This window comes from Phodopus roborovskii, unplaced genomic scaffold (genome assembly GCF_943737965.1).
Source record: "Phodopus roborovskii unplaced genomic scaffold, PHOROB, whole genome shotgun sequence".
NCBI lineage: Eukaryota > Metazoa > Chordata > Mammalia > Rodentia > Cricetidae > Phodopus > Phodopus roborovskii.
Window position 1 is genome coordinate 4,483,349 of NW_026126611.1, and position 20,880 is coordinate 4,504,228.

At 41.6% G+C, this 20,880-nt stretch overlaps 2 protein-coding genes across 2 annotated transcripts in view; one reads left to right on the top strand and one right to left on the bottom strand.

Moving 5' to 3' along the window:
* Pacrg (parkin coregulated) overlaps nt 1–7,065 on the bottom strand; it is a 365,017-nt gene extending 357,952 nt beyond the window's left edge. The window contains exon 1 of the mRNA XM_051206043.1: nt 6,541–7,065. Within this exon, the coding sequence (XP_051062000.1) occupies nt 6,541–6,696 (156 nt within the window). The 5' untranslated portion in view covers nt 6,697–7,065. The remainder of the gene's footprint in view (nt 1–6,540) is intronic.
* A 181-nt stretch (nt 7,066–7,246) lies between these two features.
* The window catches only part of Prkn (parkin RBR E3 ubiquitin protein ligase), a 959,805-nt gene continuing 946,171 nt past the window's right edge, over nt 7,247–20,880 (top strand). Inside the window, exon 1 of the mRNA XM_051206078.1 lies at nt 7,247–7,325. Within this exon, the coding sequence (XP_051062035.1) occupies nt 7,319–7,325 (7 nt within the window). The 5' untranslated portion in view covers nt 7,247–7,318. The remainder of the gene's footprint in view (nt 7,326–20,880) is intronic.

Genomic DNA, 20,880 nt, shown 5'->3' on the forward strand with positions numbered 1-20,880 from the left:
TACAGTAAGCCTTTAATGGAAGGCAGAGGAAGATGGATCTCTGTGAGTTTGAGACCAGTCTTGACTATGCAGCAAGTTCTAGGCCAGTCAAGTCTATGAAGTGAGACTATGACTCGAAAGGATGACAAAAAGAATAAAAAAATGATGAGATGGTTATACTTTGGCTATGGAAGCCAAAGTATAGATACAGATAACCTATTACACTATTTTGAATGTGTATATTTATATCGTTAAGTTGATGAGGTTATGGTTAGAACTAAATGTATGAAAATCAGTGGAAGAAGTATTTGATGTAACAGAAGTGACGTGCTGAACATTAACGTAAGGATATTTGTTAGGAAAATGCCTTCTTCCCACTGGAAAACCGCAGCTTTAGCTGTTCCCAACTTGTCCCTGGTATGTATGAAAGAATAACTTTCAGAAAGGCTGAGAATTTGAGTGCCAACACAGACGAGGGGTAGGAACAGCAGAAAGGAAATGAGAAGATAAAACATTTTTTTTTTTTTTTTTTTTTTTTTTTTTTGAGAGTTACTTGTAACAACCTTAAATTGGAAGCCACAGATCCTCAGCCAGAAGGGGATGGTTAAACAAACAGGAGTGTGTTCGTGCACAAGAATACTGTTTAGGACTAGATACGAAACATTTGCACACCGGCTTCACTTAAAAAGGAGGGGCTTGTTTAAATCACAGTTCTGGCTTGCAGTCTGTCATTGTGGGGGAGTCAGGGCAGGAAGTCAAGCAGCCAGTCACGCCCCCCCCCGTGTCCCATCCCCCAGTGTCCCTGGTGTCCCCCTTACTGCCTGTCTCCTGCTTGCCACCTGTGCAGAAGCTAGCACTCTTCACTCTTCTGCTTAAGGCCTGGCCCAGGGGCATCCTTCTGCTCAAGGGTGCCCCCACATTTGGGCTGGATCTTCCCGTAGTAACTATCAGTCAAGGTAATCCATCACAGACATGCTCTTCTGATTGAGACTTTTTTCAGGTGATTCCAGGTTATGCTTAACCGCCACTTAAGATTAACCAGAACAATTAATTTATAACTGCAATTGTATTCGACCGTGGTGCTGACCCTCAGAAGCATAGTTTTGATTTTTTGATGGGAGTAGCGGATCCAAAAAAAATTACATAGTTTATGCAAGTATAAAACCTGGTAGCTGCAAACAGGGAGGATATATTCAGCTTTGGACTGTGCCTGGGGCGTGACTAGAAAGGAACAGGTAAGGATTTTGTGATACTGGTACCTATTATTATTAACTATTTTTGTTCATACTTTGAGAATTTCCTACATGCACACAATGTACTTTGGTCATATTCACACATACCCCACACTTCTCCCTGAATATCCACCACCCATCATCAATCTTCTTCGAGCTTCATGTTCATTAAAATTTCATTTTTAAAATATGTATTTAAAAGAATTTATAACCCAGTGAGTCCAATTTGTGTTACACATTGTGTTACACATATGACTGGTCTTGGAGCTGGATGAGCCAGTGTATTGGCTTAATGTTTGCCAGTGACTCACTTAGGGCAAGTGTATTTTCTACACAGTTGGTATCTAAAAAAATATTCTCAGGAGTAGACTGAGCTATGGGGACAAAAATAAATAATAATAAAATAGAAATCTACATTTTTTTTCTTGTTACATTGTCTGACACTACTATGTTCTTTAGGGAAAAATAGTCTGCTCTGTTTTTCATATAGAATTGGTTAGAAAATCCAACAGATGTAAGATGACATATGGCATATTAAAAATTGATATGTGCCAACAAGTCATTAGGCGCACACCGGAATTTATATACTCACAGCACTGACAGATCATTTAAAGTATATTGGAATCCTAAATTCAATAAGCAAACTTTATATATATATACATATATATTTATATATATATATGTATATATATATATATATATATATATATATATATAACATATAGTTTATATCAAGGATGAAGTATACCTCTGGCCCTTTAGGAAGCAAACAGGTTTTCTACCTTTCTAAACTAAGATGATTTAAGATTAAAAAAAAAAAAAACTTTAAACTGAACAATGAAATCACAAGAATTCTCAAGACAGAAAGTCTGAAATCTTTTCCACAATTTTAAGTGAAATCTGTCTTAGGCCAAAGCATTCTTATGTTTTGTAATGTACAATGCAACATTTATAATAAGTAATAAAACTCCTCATAGGCCATCTATCTAGTATTCATAGTCTCAAAACCCATGTCATTTTATTGTTATTGTCTTTGAGAATTCTAACTTGGAGATGATCAAGTAGATAAGCAGCAAATTAGCCCATAGTATGGGGCTGGAGAAACAATAAAGCCCTCAAGCCTCTAAGGGGGAGCCTCTGATGGAAAAAGCCGTAATTCAGCTACACGGCTCTCACAGGCATGAGAGGGAAGGCAGACAGCAGTTAGAGGCAGGGGATTTTAACTGGTCAGAGAATAGCTAACTACGAAGTAAACTGAGCAAAAAGTATAAAGGCAGCAGCAGAAGAAGGTGGCCTGTACATTGCAGGTGGAAGGGACTAGAAGGTCACAGCCATCAAGGCAGGCATGCCACCAGTGTATCAGGACCAGTAAGAAAACCATGATGGTGGCGCTGGGAAGTAAAGCAGGACACGAGGATGGTGTTGCCGTGTGTGTAAATACACATGCACGTGTGCACATATGTGAATAGATGTATGAAAAGCAACAATGGCTAGCTCTGAAAGGGCCTCACAGGAGGCAAGAAATTTTACTTTCATTCTTAGTGCAGCCAAGGCCTGAGGATGTGAGGTAAGGCCCACCGTAGTTCAGCTGCTTTTTTGTTTGGTTTTGGTTTCTTTTGAAACAAGGCTTCTCTGTGTGGCCTCAGCTGTCCTAGAACTCACTCTGTAAACCAGGCTGGCCTCAGACTCACAGAGGTCTACCTGCCTTTACCTCCTGAGTGCTGGCATTAAAGGTGTGAACCACCGCCGTGCTTTTTTGTTTTAAAGTGACCCTTTGAGCTCCTAAATTGTGTGAATCTTAAAAATATTTGTAAGTAGAGACAAAAAAGTCCATTTTAATGATGAGAAGGGAAGAAAGCTTAGAGTCACTTTCCTTCATCAAATACTTATTTGCTTCTGGGTAAAATTTGACGATGAATTAGAAGTAGATTCTGTATTCATGTGAAGTTTGTACAAGGGGTTAAAACAGGAGCAGGAGTAAGTATAATGCAATGAAGAGATCAGTGGGGGAGAGATCACTTATTTCTTTGGTGACGGGCACAATTAGGAGTCTTCAAGCAGCAGGCAGAGTGCTAGACATAAAAGTGTAAGCTACTTCTCAGTGTGTCTTCTTTTACTGACTGTTCCATCCCTGGCACGTAGGAATACTGGAAAAGCACACATCCACTGATTAGTAGATGCTTGTTATCTGGCGACAGAATGATGTTACATACGCAGGTTATAAAGAGAGATGGACATTCAGTAAAGGACAGCATTAGTCAAAAACGTAAGGAATCAGTTTCTTGGGTTTCAGTTAGCTAAAATGAGAGTAGGAGGGGGTTATACATTTTAAAAATACAGAATAGGATTATAGAAGACTGCTGTGCTAGACAATGCAGAGAGCCATAATTGGTGCTGAGAATGGAACATTCATAGCAATCCCTTCAGACTCCCAGCAGAGCTCAGGGGACATTGAGGAAAGGGCTCAGGAAGGATGTATGAGCCGGAGGATGTGGAGAAGTGTCTTCTGAACATGACATGGCCACTGCACTTACTTCACCCTGTGTGACCTAATCAAGATCAGGCCACTTAACATTCCAATATGGATGGGAAAGGGGCTCTTAAGCACCCCCCTCCACTGCTAGCTGAAGACAACTGATGGCCTGGCCGATGGAAGCTGGGAGGGGACATCTTTCTTTCAGGTATGCGGCAGCTGGTAAATTGGCAATGCTTGGGTACCAGCCACACACAGACCTGCGGGCAGCACTAACTGGACTCAGGGGGTTATGAAAAACAAAAGAGGAAGACATGAATGGGAGGGGCAAGCATTAGGGATTCAGGGAGAAAGGGGAGGGAGGATCTAGGGTGATTATGATCAAGATACATTGCATACATGTATGAAAGTGTCCAAGGATAATTTTTTTTAAAGGAAATGACTGCTGGATCTGAGGAAGTATTTTTTTTTTTTTAATTATTGTTTTGGAACCGGGTAGGCCCCAAACCTTTAACATCGAGTCATCAGAAGAACTTTATCTGGAAAGTTTAATCTGCATGTGGAGAGCAGTTTGATGTACCTGGGAGGCGTGTGGGTGATGAGGCTCCCATCAGCTAATTGCTCCCTGATTTCATCATCCACTGGATGGGATGGGCATCTGTAATCCGAGCTACTGTGACTTAATCATTGTGTTTTTACTATCTTTAGCTCTGGCAGGCTATGACTTCTATAATCCCATGTTCCTTCTACTACAATAATAGAAGATTGTATCCTTTTGGAATTTGATAGCTTATTCTTAGCCTATTTTCCGATGGGCCTGGAATCAGAGCCTACAAATAACATCATCACAGCCTTGGAGATATATATATATATATATCCTAACTTGCAGTGTGTATGTGTTTGACACAGGGTCTCCATATGTGCTGCAGACTTTATTTTAACTTACTCTGTAGCCTAGGCTGCCCTCAAGGGTTGATCCTCTTTCCTCTGCCTCCTGAGCATGAGGCTTCCCTATGCCTGACCTAACTTGCTTTTTGATAAGGTAAGTGCAGAAAGGGTTCATTTTCAGCTTACATAAGGAAATAATACTGGCTAAGGAGTTTTTGGTCATGGGCTCCATCATCCTACTCTTAAGAAGGAAAATAAACTCCAAATATTCAAATCTTTTATCTTCTTTCAACCTTTGGAAACATTGTATCAATACGAATTTGGATATTATTGTTTGATTGAAGACATTTGAAATTGCTTATTTTTATTGGGGCAGAAGTTCAAGTAACCAAAAAAAAAAAAAAAACACACACACACACACACACACACACAAAACAAACAAACAAAAAATCCTCACATATTGCTTAAGACCACTTATTATTGGTATTTTTAAGAAATTATTTTTACAAATAATAAATATTTACAGCCATCATTTTGTAAATATTTAGGGTAAATTCTGTGTGTTTTCCTTGGAAGAAAATGGAAATGACATTACCAACTAATCTAGAGTGTTGCAGAAGGAATGGAGGAGGGGAGAGCAGCCTCCTGAGAAGATGGGTTGGCTTTTGGAACATGTGGCTGAAATTAAAAGATGGAAGTTGGCTGAATAGATGTCTGAATAGAAGTAGACCTTCAGAGCAAGGCATATACTTTAACTTTATAATGTGACAAAAATCTACATCACCGTACTCAAAAGAGGTGAAATGAAAGTATCAAATATAGAAACAACCTTTCCTGTTTCCTGTGACTCGACAGTTATTTTTTTAGACTGTTTCAAAGAATTTGAACTACTGTAAATCAACCAACACACACACAAAATAAAAATGATTTTGTTTAACCACATAGGAATCTGAGCTGGAAGTGTACAGGCAATCTGCTTTATTTGTGTCCTCTAAGTATGTATTTAGAAATAAGGTAGTATTAGGCTTGCAATAAATAAGTAAAAAAAAAAAATTATGGGACAATGGAGAACACTATTAAGGTAATACGTTGAATAATAAGATCCTCTCAAGTTGTAAATTGTACAAATTTGAAAATACTAAATCGCATTCCTGAACAGTGCCTACTTACGAGACAGACTCTGTTTAGCATACCAAATTAGAGGCTATTTAACAAATAAGAAGGATTAAAAGCAGTGTTATGCATATACCTCGACCATTTGTGTGCCTTTAAATATTTTCCCCCATCGGTGTTAGGAATATTTTATTTTTATAACCCAAGTAATAAAAACGAAATAGGACTTGTATTAGTAGGGACACTTGAAACACAGCTTATATTATTTTAAAATGTATTTAAAAGGCCTATTAGGAACCAGTTTGCATAAAAGTAGCTTTTGAACACTGTAACAGACTAATACACTTTAGTCAGGTGTTGTTGAGCTCTAAGACATTCCAAAATGTTCCAGGTGAACTAAATGACTTTAGATTATTGATGAGCTTATGTGTCTCAGCTGTATACTGCCTCGTGTTAAAATTTTGCAAGCCCGTGACTTCTAAGAATTCTCACCCTAGAAGGCCCTTTGCTGAGTGGAACCAGTTTAAGTTGCAAAAAGGGTAAGAGTTGTTGTTTTTTCCCTCCTTCGAGTTGAAAAGCTCAAGTGTAATTTGGGGTAGCAGGTGAGGGTGAAAACATGCCTCCCCATGTAAGCCCTTGTAGACTAGCTGTGGACATTACCTGTCCCCAAAGCTTTCTAAGCATCTGGTCTACCTCCCTGCACACTGGTGGGCACAGTGGGCTACTGTGAGACTTTTCCAGTCCTGGCAAACAGAACCCAGGACCTGGGCTCGGGACCCACCCTGGGGCCTCGCCATCCTCTCTCTACAACCTCGTGTCCCCCGCAAGTGCGTTCAATTGAGGAAGATCACTTACGACTGAGTTTTTCATCATGGCTTTGACTGTGAAGCCCTCGGAAACCAGGGAATGAGGCTGGTGCACCGGGAGCGGCTGTTGTGGCAGCAGTTTGGTCCTCTTCGGCATCTTGTCTGGGCATTTGTTTAAGGTCAGGGTCTCTTTTTCTGCCACCATCTTCCTAGGACACGTTTTTTTCTGTTCTTATCAAAAAAGTGTGGTAGACAGACCAGTGGGCTTTACTGATGTGAGTGAGCAGGGGGTCGGGGGAAAATGTCAAAAGGCGAGTTACTGGTAGAAATGCAACCCCTCGTGGTGCCCAGGGCAATCCAGATGTTTGGCAGCTCCGAGGTGAAGGGAGTTTAGGGGAGGGGAGGGGCGGGAAGAGGGCTGGGACCCGAGGCTTGAGCCGCTACAAGCTTCCAAAGGTGAGCCTTCTGGTTGCTAAGCGACTCGTCAACACTTCGGCCCGACAGTCCCGCCCCTTCGTGACGCACGTTTCCTGGGTCTAAATCCGGAAAGGGCGAACGGCTGGAGGAGGCAGCCGCCTCGGGGGAGGGGGAGGGAAGAGAGGAAGAGTCTTACGCGTTAAAACTACGACTCCCAGCAGGCACCGCGCTGGGGGCGCGGTCGCGCACGCGCGGTGAGCCTGCCGGCCGGGCGCGCGGGGCGGGGCGGGGCGGGGAGCCCTGCATGGCTGACTAAAGCTGAGGGAGAGAGACGCTGGCGGGAGGCTCGGGCGGGTGCCGGGGCCCGCGTAGGCCGTGCTCGCCCCGCAGCCGCCGCCCGCCCGGTGACCATGATAGGTACGTGCGTGCCTGCCAGGTACGACCTCCCCGCGCCGCCCCGCGCCCGCGCGTGGCGCCACGTTGTCACCGCCCGCGGCTCCCGGCGGGCTCCTCGGGGCTCGCCCGCCCCAGCCACCTGTCAGCACACGGGCGTGAGCGTCCAGTCCCCGCCCGCCCGCCCCAGCCACCTGTCAGCACACGGGTGTGAGCGTCCAGTCCCCGCCCGCCCGCCCCGCGCGAGCCCAGGTTAGCCCGGTGCAAGCCCAAGTTAGCCCGGTGCAAGCACACGGGTGTGAGCGTCCAGTCCCCGCCCGCCCGCCCCGCGCGAGCCCAGGTTAGCCCGGTGCAAGCACACGGGTGTGAGCGTCCAGTCCCCGCCCCAGCCCAGGTTAGCCCGGTGCAAGCTCACGGGTGTGAGCGTCCAGTCCCCGCCCCAGCCCAGGTTAGCCCGGTGCAAGCTCACGGGTGTGAGCGTCCAGTCCCCGCCCCAGCCCAGGTTAGCCCGGTGCAAGCTCACGGGTGTGACCATTCAGTCCCCGCCCCAGCCCAGGTTAGCCCGGTGCAAGCCCAGGTTAGCCCCTCGCGAGCCCAGGTTACCCCGGTGCAAGCACACGGGTGTGAGCGTCCAGTCCCCGCCCCAGCCCAGGTTAGCCCCTCGCGAGCCCAGGTTAGCCCGGTGCAAGCTCACGGATGTGAGCATCCAGTCCCCGCCCCAGCCCAGGTTAGCCCGGTGCAAGCTCACGGGTGTGAGCGTCCAGTCCCCGCCCCAGCCCAGGTTAGCCCCGCCCGAGCCCAGGTTAGCCCGGTGCTGTCTGCAAAGGGCACCCGCTGACACCAGGCTGCACCACCCCTCCCACCCGGCCAGCAGCCTGGCGCTCCGCCCGCCACCACCACTCCCCCTCCGGGTGACAACCAGCGCAGCTCTGTCCCCCTTGTCCCCTGCCCTTCAGGGCGGGGCGGGGTCAGACACTGCAGGGCCTTGGGAAGCCCCCGGGAAGCCCGCTTGGCTGGTGGACAAAAGAGATTGCTCCTTGCAGTTCGGCCGTTTTTAATGTCCCCTCTGGGGTCTGGGCGGAAAGACAGACGCAGGGACAGCAGGTTAGAGCGAAGACGCAGGGACTCCTTCCACAGTCAGCTGCGCGAGTGCGGCTTTGGAAGCGGCCGCTAGGGTTGTTTGTTTGTAAGCGCTGCAGAGCAGAAAAGGCTACCAAGGTCCTCCTCGAAGATGTCAAACTCGCAGTCACTCTGGGGTTGTCCAGAACCAGTAGGGAGACATGCACAGCCATGTTCCTGTGGGAAGGGTTCCTTCCTGTAGACTCCTGCACATGGTGTCTTGAAGCTTCAGCCAGAGACGTCCAGTTTATCCCATCTTGGTAGGGTAGTGTGCATTTTTGGTGAGTGAATCAGAAACTTAAGTTCGAAGAGAAGCTACATTGTTTTTTTTTTTTTTTTTCTTTTTATGAATCTTACTAAGCCTTTAAATGACGTTTACTTAAGAGCTGATTGTAAACACAGACCTGAACTGAGTCAGTGAACCATTGGGTGACATCAGAAAAAACAAAAAAAAATCACGGGATATTTTACAAGAAAGAGATATTTCATATTTTGGAGACAAATGCACACATGTAGTTTGTTCCAACTTAATTTAAGGATGATTTTGAGACGCAAATGTCCCATAAAGCAATGCAAAATTAAGAACTAGAAATAGAATCTAATAAATTATTATCATAGTAATGACTTTTAGGTTGGAGCACATTTAGATAGTTTTGGTAACATATCTGAAACTCTTCTTTATAAGAAGTGTGATATCACAAAAGCAATAATCATCAAAGGAAAGGAGGCTTTCAGGAGTTGGTATTTGAGAAGAGATGGGAGAAGAAAGGGTAGAGTGATATCATTATGTACTAATTAAAATGCATTAATTATTTGTGCCATGGCACACACTCTCTCAGACTTAAGATTCAGGTTCAACCGGGGAAGCAAGGGTATGGAGAGGACTTCAGACAAGGGCTCATGGCTTGTGACTTCTAAAAGGTCTATCAAAGGCTTGACATAGGCTAGGAGGGTTAGCAGGCCAAGTTGCAAAGCAAGTCCCATGTCTCAACGATCTCTCCATGGAGAGATGGGGGGTGGTGGTGAAAGTTAGGGTATGAGGGGACATTTATGCTGATCAAGATCCATAGGTCAGAGATGCTGAGGAGTGGACCCTTGACTCCATGAAGATGCCTAATTTGGGGGCAAGAAGTTTTGGTCAATAAAGAAGTTTCGTTTGAAAAAAAAAAAAAAAAAAAAAAAGCCCCAAACCAAACCAAAAAGTGATATCTGGGTATCACAACTAAATCCATTACTGACAAAAGATGAGGGGAATGAAAGGTGAATTTTGGAACTGTTTTTTTTTTTTTTTTCTCTCTCTCTCTCACACACACACTACTGTTGTTGTAGGGTGAAAGGGTGAATAAATGTGTATTTCAACACAAGTGATTAACCCCAAGAAAAGGAACTTACTCATTAATAAAACTGCATAAACAATGTTAAATAAATAAATTATTTAGTTTAAGTAGTTTTATTGCCTAGTTCTATTGGCCGCCATATTTTACTAAGCTTCTGAATTTCCAGTGTGTTGAGAGCAAAAGGACTCAAGCACTCATTTTGCATTTCTGTGACTAACCTTTGAGCCAGGAAACACAGGCAAACAATCTTTATCCAGAGAGGTCTGTTGCAGGTCAAAGGACACATAAATGCCTCCTGGAACCCAAGAGTCTTACACTGCCCAGCATGACTCGGAGCTGATGCCTTTTCTATCTATTTTCTCCTGCCTTGCTGAGCCCTCCGAGTGCAGGCAACACACTGACCGGCCTTGCAAGGAAGTCCTTGCTTTCATTCGTTTCCTGGCTAGATACAAGGGACAGGGACAAATACTTCATTACCCATAAAAATAATGTCCCTTTTATTGTTTCAAAATAGATGGTTCCCATCTTGTCATGGAGATGGCATTGAAAGGACTTACATTTCCCACTTGGTTTATGATTGACATGTTAAATGCCTTGACTCAGACAGACTTAAACCATAATTGAAGTCAATGAAAAATTCTGCCTTTTCCAGGCATGGAGAAGGGATTCACAATAATGAAATGCTTCAGAACATTTAACTGAGAAAAATGTTATTGTGAGCACCTCTTTAAATTACTTCTATCTTTCTTCTTTGTGTTTAATTGTTCTGAATGCCCTATACATTTAGGCACTCAATGGTATCAGCGATTATTAAAGTACATGGGCACTCACACAATTAGAATAGGAAGTTCTTAAATTAAAACCCAGTGGGGTTTTGAACTAGAAATGTAACACAGTGATATATCCTAGGGTTCAAAAGACCGTGGGTTCCATTAAAAAAAGTGTTGTGCTTTTTAATTGATTAAAATATTATTTTCTACATCTTGTTAAAATCTCTTCGAGAATTTAACTGTCTGCATATAAAGATCACACTCATTCCTGCCTAAAGTCGAATTTATAAGATACATTGGTTATGAAAGTATCCTTCCTTCTAAATGAGTGTTCAGTAGTCATAAGGCCATATAGTAGGCATGCTGCACAGCTGTCTTTGGGGGCCCTATCCTCTCTGACAGCGTAGAATATATTTTATTATCACTTGCCAGCAAGCATTTTTTAAATTGTCTTGTTCATAGGTAAAGGGTAGGCATTTTACTTTGAAAGTGAGTTTTATTAAGAGTAATTCATTTTATAATGATTTGGTTTTACAGAAGCAGATTCTAGCATTGAGCATGTGTTAAGAGCATGTGTTCCATCTGGCCTGGACCCAGAGCCTTGCCAGCCCCAAATAACACACAGAGGCATTTTATTAGATATTATGTTGTTGGCTTGTTACTAGCATTACTTATTGGTTAGCTCTGCCTTAAATATTAACCCAATTCTATCAATATAATTATCGCCACGTGGTCTTATCTTAACAGAGAGTGGAGTTCTACCCCGTTGGTCCTCCATCTTGAATCTCCTCCCTACTACTTCCTCTTTCCTCCTTGTCTCCTAGTCCCACCTATCTTGCTTTCCTATTGGCCAACAGTGCTTTACTCATCAACCAATAGGAGAAACATATGTACAGAATGACATTTCCCATCATCTCCACTTTTCTGTCTAAAATAAAAAGAATGGTTTTAATCTTAACATAGCAAACTATATAACAAAACAGTTATCAAATAAGAACCAGAGTTAACAACATTTAGTCCATTAACATTTAGCAAGATGTAAAGAAAATATTCCATCATCTATCCTATCTTTGTGAGTCTAGAGTCCTATATGTACCTTATCTTTAATCTTAACTAAGGAAAACTATAACCATAACTATCTGTCTTCAATTCCATCAAAGACCACAGAAGGATAATATATAAACTCTAGAAATGACAGAGACAACTCACTGCCTGGTCAGACACCTGAACTTCTTCTGTAATCTTCCATCTTCAGCCTAAAGGCCATACTGTGTCTGGCAGACTCTTCAGCAAAGCAGGAGATTTTAAACTGTCTTCTTGTATTGGCAGTTTGTCAGTCACTTTTCTCTGTGTCCTACAGACTGTCTGGCAGACTCTTCATGAAGCAGGAACTCTGTAGCAATGTCCATCTTGAATCAGCAGTCACTTTTCTGTGGGTCCTGCATGTCCAGTTTATACAGCATAAAGTCAAACAGTCCAGACAAGAGCAGTATCTTGCCTTAATGGCTAGTCTTGCCATATTGGAAGTAAACTTCATAACGCGTTTCTTCGATGTCCATCTTCCTTTCTGGCGCAGGTGGTGTTACCAGAAGCAGTTATGTATCACTGTCAAGAAAACCCCTAAACCATTGTAAATGCCATATTCTATAGGTCTTTGAAAGGTTTGAAGAATGCCTATCCTTCTCAAATACATCTTAAATACATCTTGAAAATCTAACTAACTTAACTCTTAAGTTTTGACTATCATAGGTAACTATCTATAATCTGTGCTAAATTATACATTATATTTCTAAATGAGCTATATAAACACAATACCAACAAAATTGACCTTAAAATATCAATAAATGAAAATATATTTTAAAACAAAGTATATCTATACATTTAAAGAGATTGGTTGTGGTCATTAACCGTTTATAACTAATCCCTTTAAGTGAAAACAAACAATATTTGGGAATTTGGGCGTCGCTCTTTCCAAACTGCTTCCTGCTGGTAGGGGGCGCTGTCATGGGGTTCCTAAGAAGATGCAGAAATCCTGGCTATAGTCTGTAAGACTGCTTTGTCCAGCTGTTTTGAATGTAGGATCCCCAGGAACTCTGTTTCAGGGGGTCTGGCTTGATCAAACCATGTTAGTATGGAAGGAATCCACAGCTTTTTATTTTCTGGGGAAACAAAAATAGAAATCCTTTTCCCCAATAACTTGTCCTTAGACTTTAATTTGGAAGTCAAAGCATTTTTAAAATATATAAATTGGAATAATTTAGCAGTATTGATAATCAAGTGTATTGTAGCAATTATTTCTTCCTTAGTAATTGAGCAATTTAAAGACAATATCATAGCATACAGTTTCCAGACTCTTTGTGTGCTTTCCATCTTCATGTGGCATTTTTTTATTACTTTATTTCTTCTACTTTTATTTTTTCATTTTTTGGAGACAGGGGGTTTCTCTGTGTAACTCTGGATGCCCTGGAATTCACCCCGTATACCAGGTTTACTTTGAAATTACAGAGATCTGCTTGCCTCTGCCTCCCGAGTGCTGGAATTAAAGGCGTGAGCCACCATGTTCAGCTACTCTCTAACTTTTTTTTAAAAACCAGCTTCTCATACACACCATTGAATTGTTAGCAGCGCTTCTTAAAAGCCTTGTGGGTTTTTTTGCCGCTGACTCAGGAAACTTCCCTTAAAGGAGCCGCGAAAGTCTCTGCTTGTCACTAGCAAAACAGAGTCCAACTGAGAAAAATGCTGCTACCAAGAAGCCTTGCTTGTCTCTGTTCTTTTGTTCCTAAAACCCTTTCTTAAGCTTTTGTTAAGTTTTAAGTGGAAGTTCTTAGTAGCCACGTTACCGACCATTTTGTAATGAGCAGGTTTTCCCTCCGGCCAGGTCGCAGAGCCACGCCAGCCACGCGCTATATTAGATATTCATGTTGTTGGCCTATTACTAGCATTACTTACTGACTACCTCTGTCTTAAATATTAACCATTTCTATCAGTCTAAGTATTTCCACGTGGTCTTACCTTACCAGAGAGAGGGCCCGGAGTTCTACCCCGTTGGTCCTCCATCTTGAATCTCCTCCCTACTACTTCCTCTCTCCTCCCTGTCTCCTAGTCCCGCCTAGCTTGCTTTCCTATTGGCCAACAGTGCTTTACTCATCAACCAATAGGAGAAACATATGTACAGAATGACATCTCCCACCAAGCATGTGTATGTGTCTGGTACTGTTAGAAGGTGCCTATGATACAAGAATGGACCGGACAGGAAACGATGCTTTGTCCTTGTAAATACTGGTGAACACCTGGCTTTGTTTGAAAGCTTGCATGCAGGGATTTTAAGTCGTAGAATCCCACACTGTAGTTGGGTATACTACTGTGCATTGCTATTGGCCCTGTCACTTTAATAACATTAGATGAAAGCAACTCTACATCTAAATACCGTTTGTTATGAGGTGCCTTGCTCTTCTGTGTCGCAAAATGGGTTCTATAAAATTTTTGTATGGAAGAGTTTATATAATTTTATTCAGTCCTCTTTTGGGTCCAAAGCCTCTGAAAAAAAATAAAAAAAAAATACAAAAACCTTATGTCCTTTACAAATGTTCGTTCTATTTCTAAAGGTTTTTCTGAAGTCTGCGTTTTTTTTTTTTTTCTTTTTCTTTTTTCTTTTTTTAATCCAAAGCTCCATGGCTTGAAAATGATACCATGGAAGTACATGGTACTAAGATATGCAAATCAATCCCTACCTCTAAAGCTTCTTTGAACCTCCACCCCCCCCCCGAAAAAAAGGAAAAAGAAAGAAAGAAAGGAAGTTCTTCTTATTTCAAAATGCTTAATATTCATGAACCAGGTTCAATGCAAAATACCTTCTTCTGTTAGCTTTCAGTTCTTTGATCAATGGGAATTGTTTCTTACCTGCTGTTTCTTCAGCCTTTAATGGTAGCTCAGTGCTTATTCAATGTTTCTGTTTTAATTTGCATTTAATGAGCTCATTTTAAATGTTTCTTTGTAGTAATCTGAATTGTTTCCTTCTTACACTTATACTATTAAAGACTGAGACTTATGTGACAGCTAGCTGATTTATATTTCAGCCCCCATCGTGGCTTATTTACTTCATCTTATAGGGGAGAATTGTGGTTAAAGGGATGCAGTTAATAGTACTGTTTCCCCTGGGACTGTATTTCCTGATCACATAGGGTTCTATCAGGCTGATCCAACCTTCTGACTCCCTCTCACTAAACAGCATGCCTTTCTTTCTTGAATTAATAGATATTTCAATTGACAATGATCATTCTAGCATCAATCCTCTATAAGGACTGTGTTAGGTGGTGCTGCACAGGAATATTCGGTGTGTATGTGTGTGTGTGTGTGTTCGTTCTGTAGGGAATACAGAAATAGTAAACCATTTATCCCAATGAGCTTTGAGTTACTTGAATTGATAAGACAAGTGCATGTGGTACAGATTTTACCCTGTCGGTTATTGAAGCAGAGTATGGTGTTTATATATTTATCCTATCACACGGGAACTGTTTCACTGTGTACTCAGTTTAGATATAATCTTTATATATGATACAAGCACAGTAATAGGATGAAAGTTTAATATCAGACCATAGCCACTCTTGTTTATTTAGTATTTGATGAGCTGCCCAGTGGGTAGACAAAAGAATTTCTTCTTTCATTGTGTGGCCTCCTCACCATAATTTTCTTCATTAGTCGTGTGTGTGTGTGTGTGTGTGTGTGTGTGTGTGTGTGTGGTGTGGATGGCATCTGCCATATCTTCTTCCTACATGAAGACTTTGTATCATACTTTCAGAGAATTTTGATTTCAGAGAATTCACCAAACAACCTAATTGTGAGTTATGGGCTGGCAAAGTTTTACAACAGATCCATATGCTTGTCTTTGTATGCCTGTGGTTTGTGGGCATTGTCTTAGTGAAGCTTACTGTTGCTGTCATGAAACACCAAGACCAAAGCAACTTGGAGAGGAAAGGGTTTATTTGGCTCACACTTTCACAGCACTGTCTGTTTATCCTTGAAGGACATCAGGACAAGAACCTGAGGGCAGGTGATTATGCAGAGGCCATGGGGGGGGGGGTGCTGCTTACTGTCTTGCTCTCCAAGGATTGCCAAGCATGCCTGCGTATAGAATCCAGAATCACCAGCCCAGAATGGCATCACCTGCGATGGGCTGGGCCCTTCCTTATTGATCACTAACTAGGGAAATGCTCTACAGGCTTGCCTATAGCCTGATCTTATTGAGGCACTTTCTTAATTAAGGTTTCCTCCTCTCAGATGTCAAGCTAACACAAACTAGCCATCACAAGGCTACATCATGAACTCTGTCTTGTTTAGATGTGGTGGGAACAATTCTGAAATAATTTTTCCGGGACTTTCTAACTTTCAGGGACCTTCCCTAACAGATTGATTGTCATAACTATTTGTGTATACATTTATTAGGAATAATTGTAGCTTCTCAGTCAGTTTAAACGTTTTATTACCAATATAGTACACACTATGGAAGTCAAATTAGTCAACACATCTTTGGAGGTAGACGTTGGAGGAGGTAATGACTTTTTTTTTTTTTTTTTTTTTTTAGTATGATAGGGTTATAACATTAGTGACTCAAGATTGATAACTGTGTGAATTCTTAATTATGAAAGAGATTTATTTAAAAGGTTCTAACGCAAGAGCGTAGTTGCCACAACTGAAAAGTACGTAACAATAATTAATTTTTATAAAGGAAATATTGGAAGTATTTGGAATACCCAAATTAATGTTTTGGAGCTGTAAGAATTTTTGGAACTCTAGTATGGTATTCAACATGTGATATTTTGGAACATGCTATGCAGCACCCCTAAGAATAAGACGGATGGGGCTGGAGAGGTGGGCTGTGTGTGCTTGCTGTGAATACTGGTAATCAGCTTTGGGTCCTAGCTCCCTTGTAAACAATCAGGCAAGACCCTGAGTGTGCGTGAGCAGCCCTGTGCCCTGTGTTGGGCTGTGGTGCAGGGCTGTGCTTGCTGCTTGCTGGCTCAGCTCCAGGTTCAGCGAGGTAAAGCAGCTCACTTGGCGATGTCCCCGCAGGTGAGCGCACACCACACCGATGCGTATTGAAATAATTACGCTTTCACTGTTAATTGATGTAAGCGCTTCCCCTTCTCATCTCTCTTCTCTCCTCCCACCCCTTACTTCTTTCTTGCTCCATGTATGTTTTGAGACATAGTTCTCTTTTCTGTGTTGCCTAGGCTGGTTTTAGTCATGAGACCTGTTCGCCTCAGTTCTTCTGGAGAGTGTCCAGACTGCAGGTGTCTGCAACCCAGCTTAGTTTCCTTAGGAGTGCTTGTGGTTACATTTGGGGGCCATCCGGATACCTTCTTCTCCAGACCCTTCATTTAAACTCATTATAGTTTCCTTTTGTCACAGGTTTCAGGGGCTGGAATGTAGACAGTTTGAGAAAGTGTTATTTATCTACCACTGTAGGCAGCGAGTATCATTTGAAAGAATGGTTGATGTGGAAAGACAGAATTTATTCAATTGACATTGTTATCATCATTATTATTATTATTATTTTGCTTGTCACTTAAATGTCATGCAGTCGTGCACTAATGTTGCATGTAAGGATAATCTTTGCCTTCCACCCTCCATGGACTAGTTGATAACAGCAGTCAAGGGCATAGCTTACTTTTCAAGACAGTTTTACCAGGTGGTAATATAACATGTGGCTACTCTCCTGGACTGAAATAGTGACTCACAGCTGGGTAATTTAATGGACCAGGTTGCTTATTTGCATCCTGTAGAGAAAGGGAAGCTTTACTATATTTTGACAGGAAATATAACTTTACATAACAACAGATGATCAGGCAAAACAGTAGCAAACATGCATTTCATGTATGTTTTGCTTTCTGATGTGAGTTTGATGTGAATATTAGACAGTTATTGATCTTCTATAGTAGATCAACATTGTTTTGCCTGTTGCAAATAATAACCTGGCTTGTTGAAAATTACACAGTTAAAATTTTAAAGTAAATTTTAGTAAAGTTGAGAAGACAAAATAACAATCTGGTAGTTTAATTTGTTTCAGTTTTTAAGGATGTCAGTATAGATTTGGCTTTAGGAAAGAGTATTGTCTAAAATATATCCCATTTATTATTATTAATACAGCTAGAAGAAGAAAGTCTAAAGAAAATGTGGGCTATAGTTTTAAAATAAATGCAGAATTTTGTTTTTGATAAAGGAAAAGGTTCATTTTTCATTGGCAAAATAAGAAAACGAATCCTCAGTGTTTATTTAGACCCCATTCTCATGATGGGGCACAGATAGGCTGTGCAGTGATAGAGGAGGCTGCTCTTTACTGAATAGGCTCTGCTCAGTTGTGGGAATCCAGCAAGTAACCCCCAGCTAACATGATAGGTTTCTGAGCAGGTAGATAAAGAAAGTGGTCTCCCAATATTGGGACTGTGAGTAAGATGGAAGAATTGTTAACAGGGCCTGGGCTGGGGAAGGGCCTGGATTCGATCCAAAGGAGCTCCAGGTTTAAACACAGACACACAGACATACAAATCTGAAGCTGTAATAAACACTTTGAATCTATCACACTGTTTCCTACACAGGCAGGGTATGGAAGATATTAGAACAAATAGTACAATACATATTTTTCACAGACTCATTTTTTTTTTTCTGCTCAATCCTAAAGACTCTTTCTGTTTTGATGTTGTTTGCGTAATCCCTCATTCTTGAAGGAAGAAGTATGTCTTTGTGTAAGAGACAACTGCTGAGTGAGAGGCAATAGAAATGAATGGGGAGGAAATAGGCTTGCCTTTGGTTTTTCTCCTCCTGTGTCCCTTAGAAGAATCCATTCTCTGTTGACATTTGTATTAGCTGGGTTCAGCCTCAGTCGCTAAGCCCAGAGCCCTCTCCAAAAGTGTTGAGGCAGGGAAAGAGTGAATAAGCAGGGGAAAGAACAAAGAACTATATAGCCTGCTTTGATAAATGCTAAGTACGCGTCAAATGTTGCAGATTCAGAGGAGGTGACTCATTAAACGTAAGAGGACGATTTTATCTGCAGCACTTTCCCGTGCCAAGTAGACTGGACTTAGGACATGGGGGCTTCTTGTCTTTCTCCCCCGGCTCTTTGCTGTTGCTTCTCCTTGGTGTTTTTCTAGTGCTAACCCTTAGAGGAAAGCCATTTGATTATTTGAATTTTTCATGACGCCAAGGTTTGAAAGTGGTTGCCCTGTGTATGATGCTTAGAATATAAATCACACGGATGCCTTGTGATTTCTTCTACCTTTAGCTTTTAACCTCACATCAAATACAGTTTCCTTCTGTGGGGTCGGTATTTACTTGTTTCCCTAGTGCAGCTTTCCTCCATGGGATACTTTCAATAGAAACATATGCACAAAGCTTCAAAGTAATTACAATATCACTAAAAGCTTCATAATCACATTACTGAAAGTAAATGTTAAAAAAATTTGATTTTCCTTGATTCAATCATTTCAATTGACTTCTAGACTGCTGCATGATTTATTGAAGAGGCATAACAGGGCCAAAGTCAAGGGTGCTTACAGTGCCTAAAGCCTTGTAGAGAAAACTTCATGGCAATTTAATTTAGACAGACATTTATCTTAATTAGTCTGAGGTTGTTTTTAAAAGCAAAAACATTTATTTTCTTGCTTTTAGTATTTTGGCTCATTCTAGTGACATCATTCTGTTCTCTCCAAGGCTCAAGTGTCAACTTCTCAGCCCTGCTTAGAAACAGACTCCAGTATAATAAGAATAAAGGGCTGACGCCTGATTTCCCTCACAGTTGTTCTAAGCGTGTTCCTTCATGCTATTTAAAATACAGACTTAACTTTAGTGTTTTCACCGGGGATTCCTCATAGTTTTGAAATATTTGTTTCTGTTTACCGTGAGCAAACACACCTCCAACAGTGCCTCCACATAATTAAATAACCCAACATGCCAACAACATCACTTATCTATTTCCTAGGATGTGGAACATTATAAATAAACATAGCTACTTTTCCCTCATTGCTCACAGGGGGTGGAGAAATGATCATCCATCAAGCTTATGCTGCGTTGTTCTGAAAACCATTCATTTTTATTTTTAATGAAGTAGAGATTCAAGTGAATATGGAATTACCTTCCAAAGCAACATGAGTTTTCCTAATTTTTAGCTCAGGTTTTAAAATTTATGTGTGTCACAGAGCACTTAATTTAGAATAGTTTTCAATCACATCTCATATCTACTCAGCCAGAAGTCTGGCTATTACGGTGAAGTATTATGTCTTTTGCTAATAAGCATGCAAAAAGTATTTGGTGGCATTTGAATCTTTTTATTACATTCCTGAAGGGGAAATTTGAACCCTTGAATATTTTGCTTTTGTAGGAGCTTTGACAAAGAAATATAAAATCAAAATGTTCTCTGAATCCGGCATCCTTTTTTGCCCCCCTCTCCTTTAACAAATGACACACTTTATAAATAATGGTCTTCCCATCATTCTTCTGCCCTCATGGGGTAGGTGTATTATTTGTTGGATTAACTTATTACTCTTTTGAAAATAAACTTGGATTAAATACACACTTATCCCAAGTCACCGCTGCCACCATGCTATCATATCACAGTGTTTTATGTAACTAACAGTTCTCCACATTCCAGGAGTGACGATATAGTAATATTCTCCCATATGATAGTCTTTTTTCAGCTGGCACAAACCTAGACACACCTGGGAAGAGGGAGTCTCGATTAGGAAGTACCTGCTTCAGTTGGGCCTGTCTGTGGGCATTTCCATAATTGCTAATTATGTAACTGGGCCCAGCCCACTGTGGGTGGTGCTCTCCCTGAGCATAGAAAAGGTAACAGAACAAGCCAAGGGCAGCAGCTCAGTAAGTGATTTCCTACATGTTTATTACCCCAGTTCCTGACCTGAGTTCCTGCCTTCCCCTGATGGTAGACTGTCACCTATAAGCAAATAAATCCGTTCCTCCCCAAGTTGGTTCTTGTCAATGTTTTATGAAGCAATAGAAAGGCAACCAGGAATTTTATAGATGTACTGCTACTCAGGGGACTGGGATTAAAGTAAGAACCCTGTGCTGTGGGTGGGTCCCAGATAGTTTTGGTTCTAGAAGATAAAAAGTGACTTGGTTTTGACGTTTCTGTATTAAGAGGGGTTTTGTTTTGTTTTTTCTTGATTGCCAGAAACAAAACAAAACAAACCAAAACAAACAAAAACCCAAAACGTCTAGGTAAGCTGGGTGGTGGCACACACCTTAAGTCCCAGCACTCAGTAGGTAGAGGTAGGAGGGTCTCTTGAGTTCAAGGCCAGCCTGGTTGACTTCTAGGACAGCTGAGGCTACATAGAGAAACCT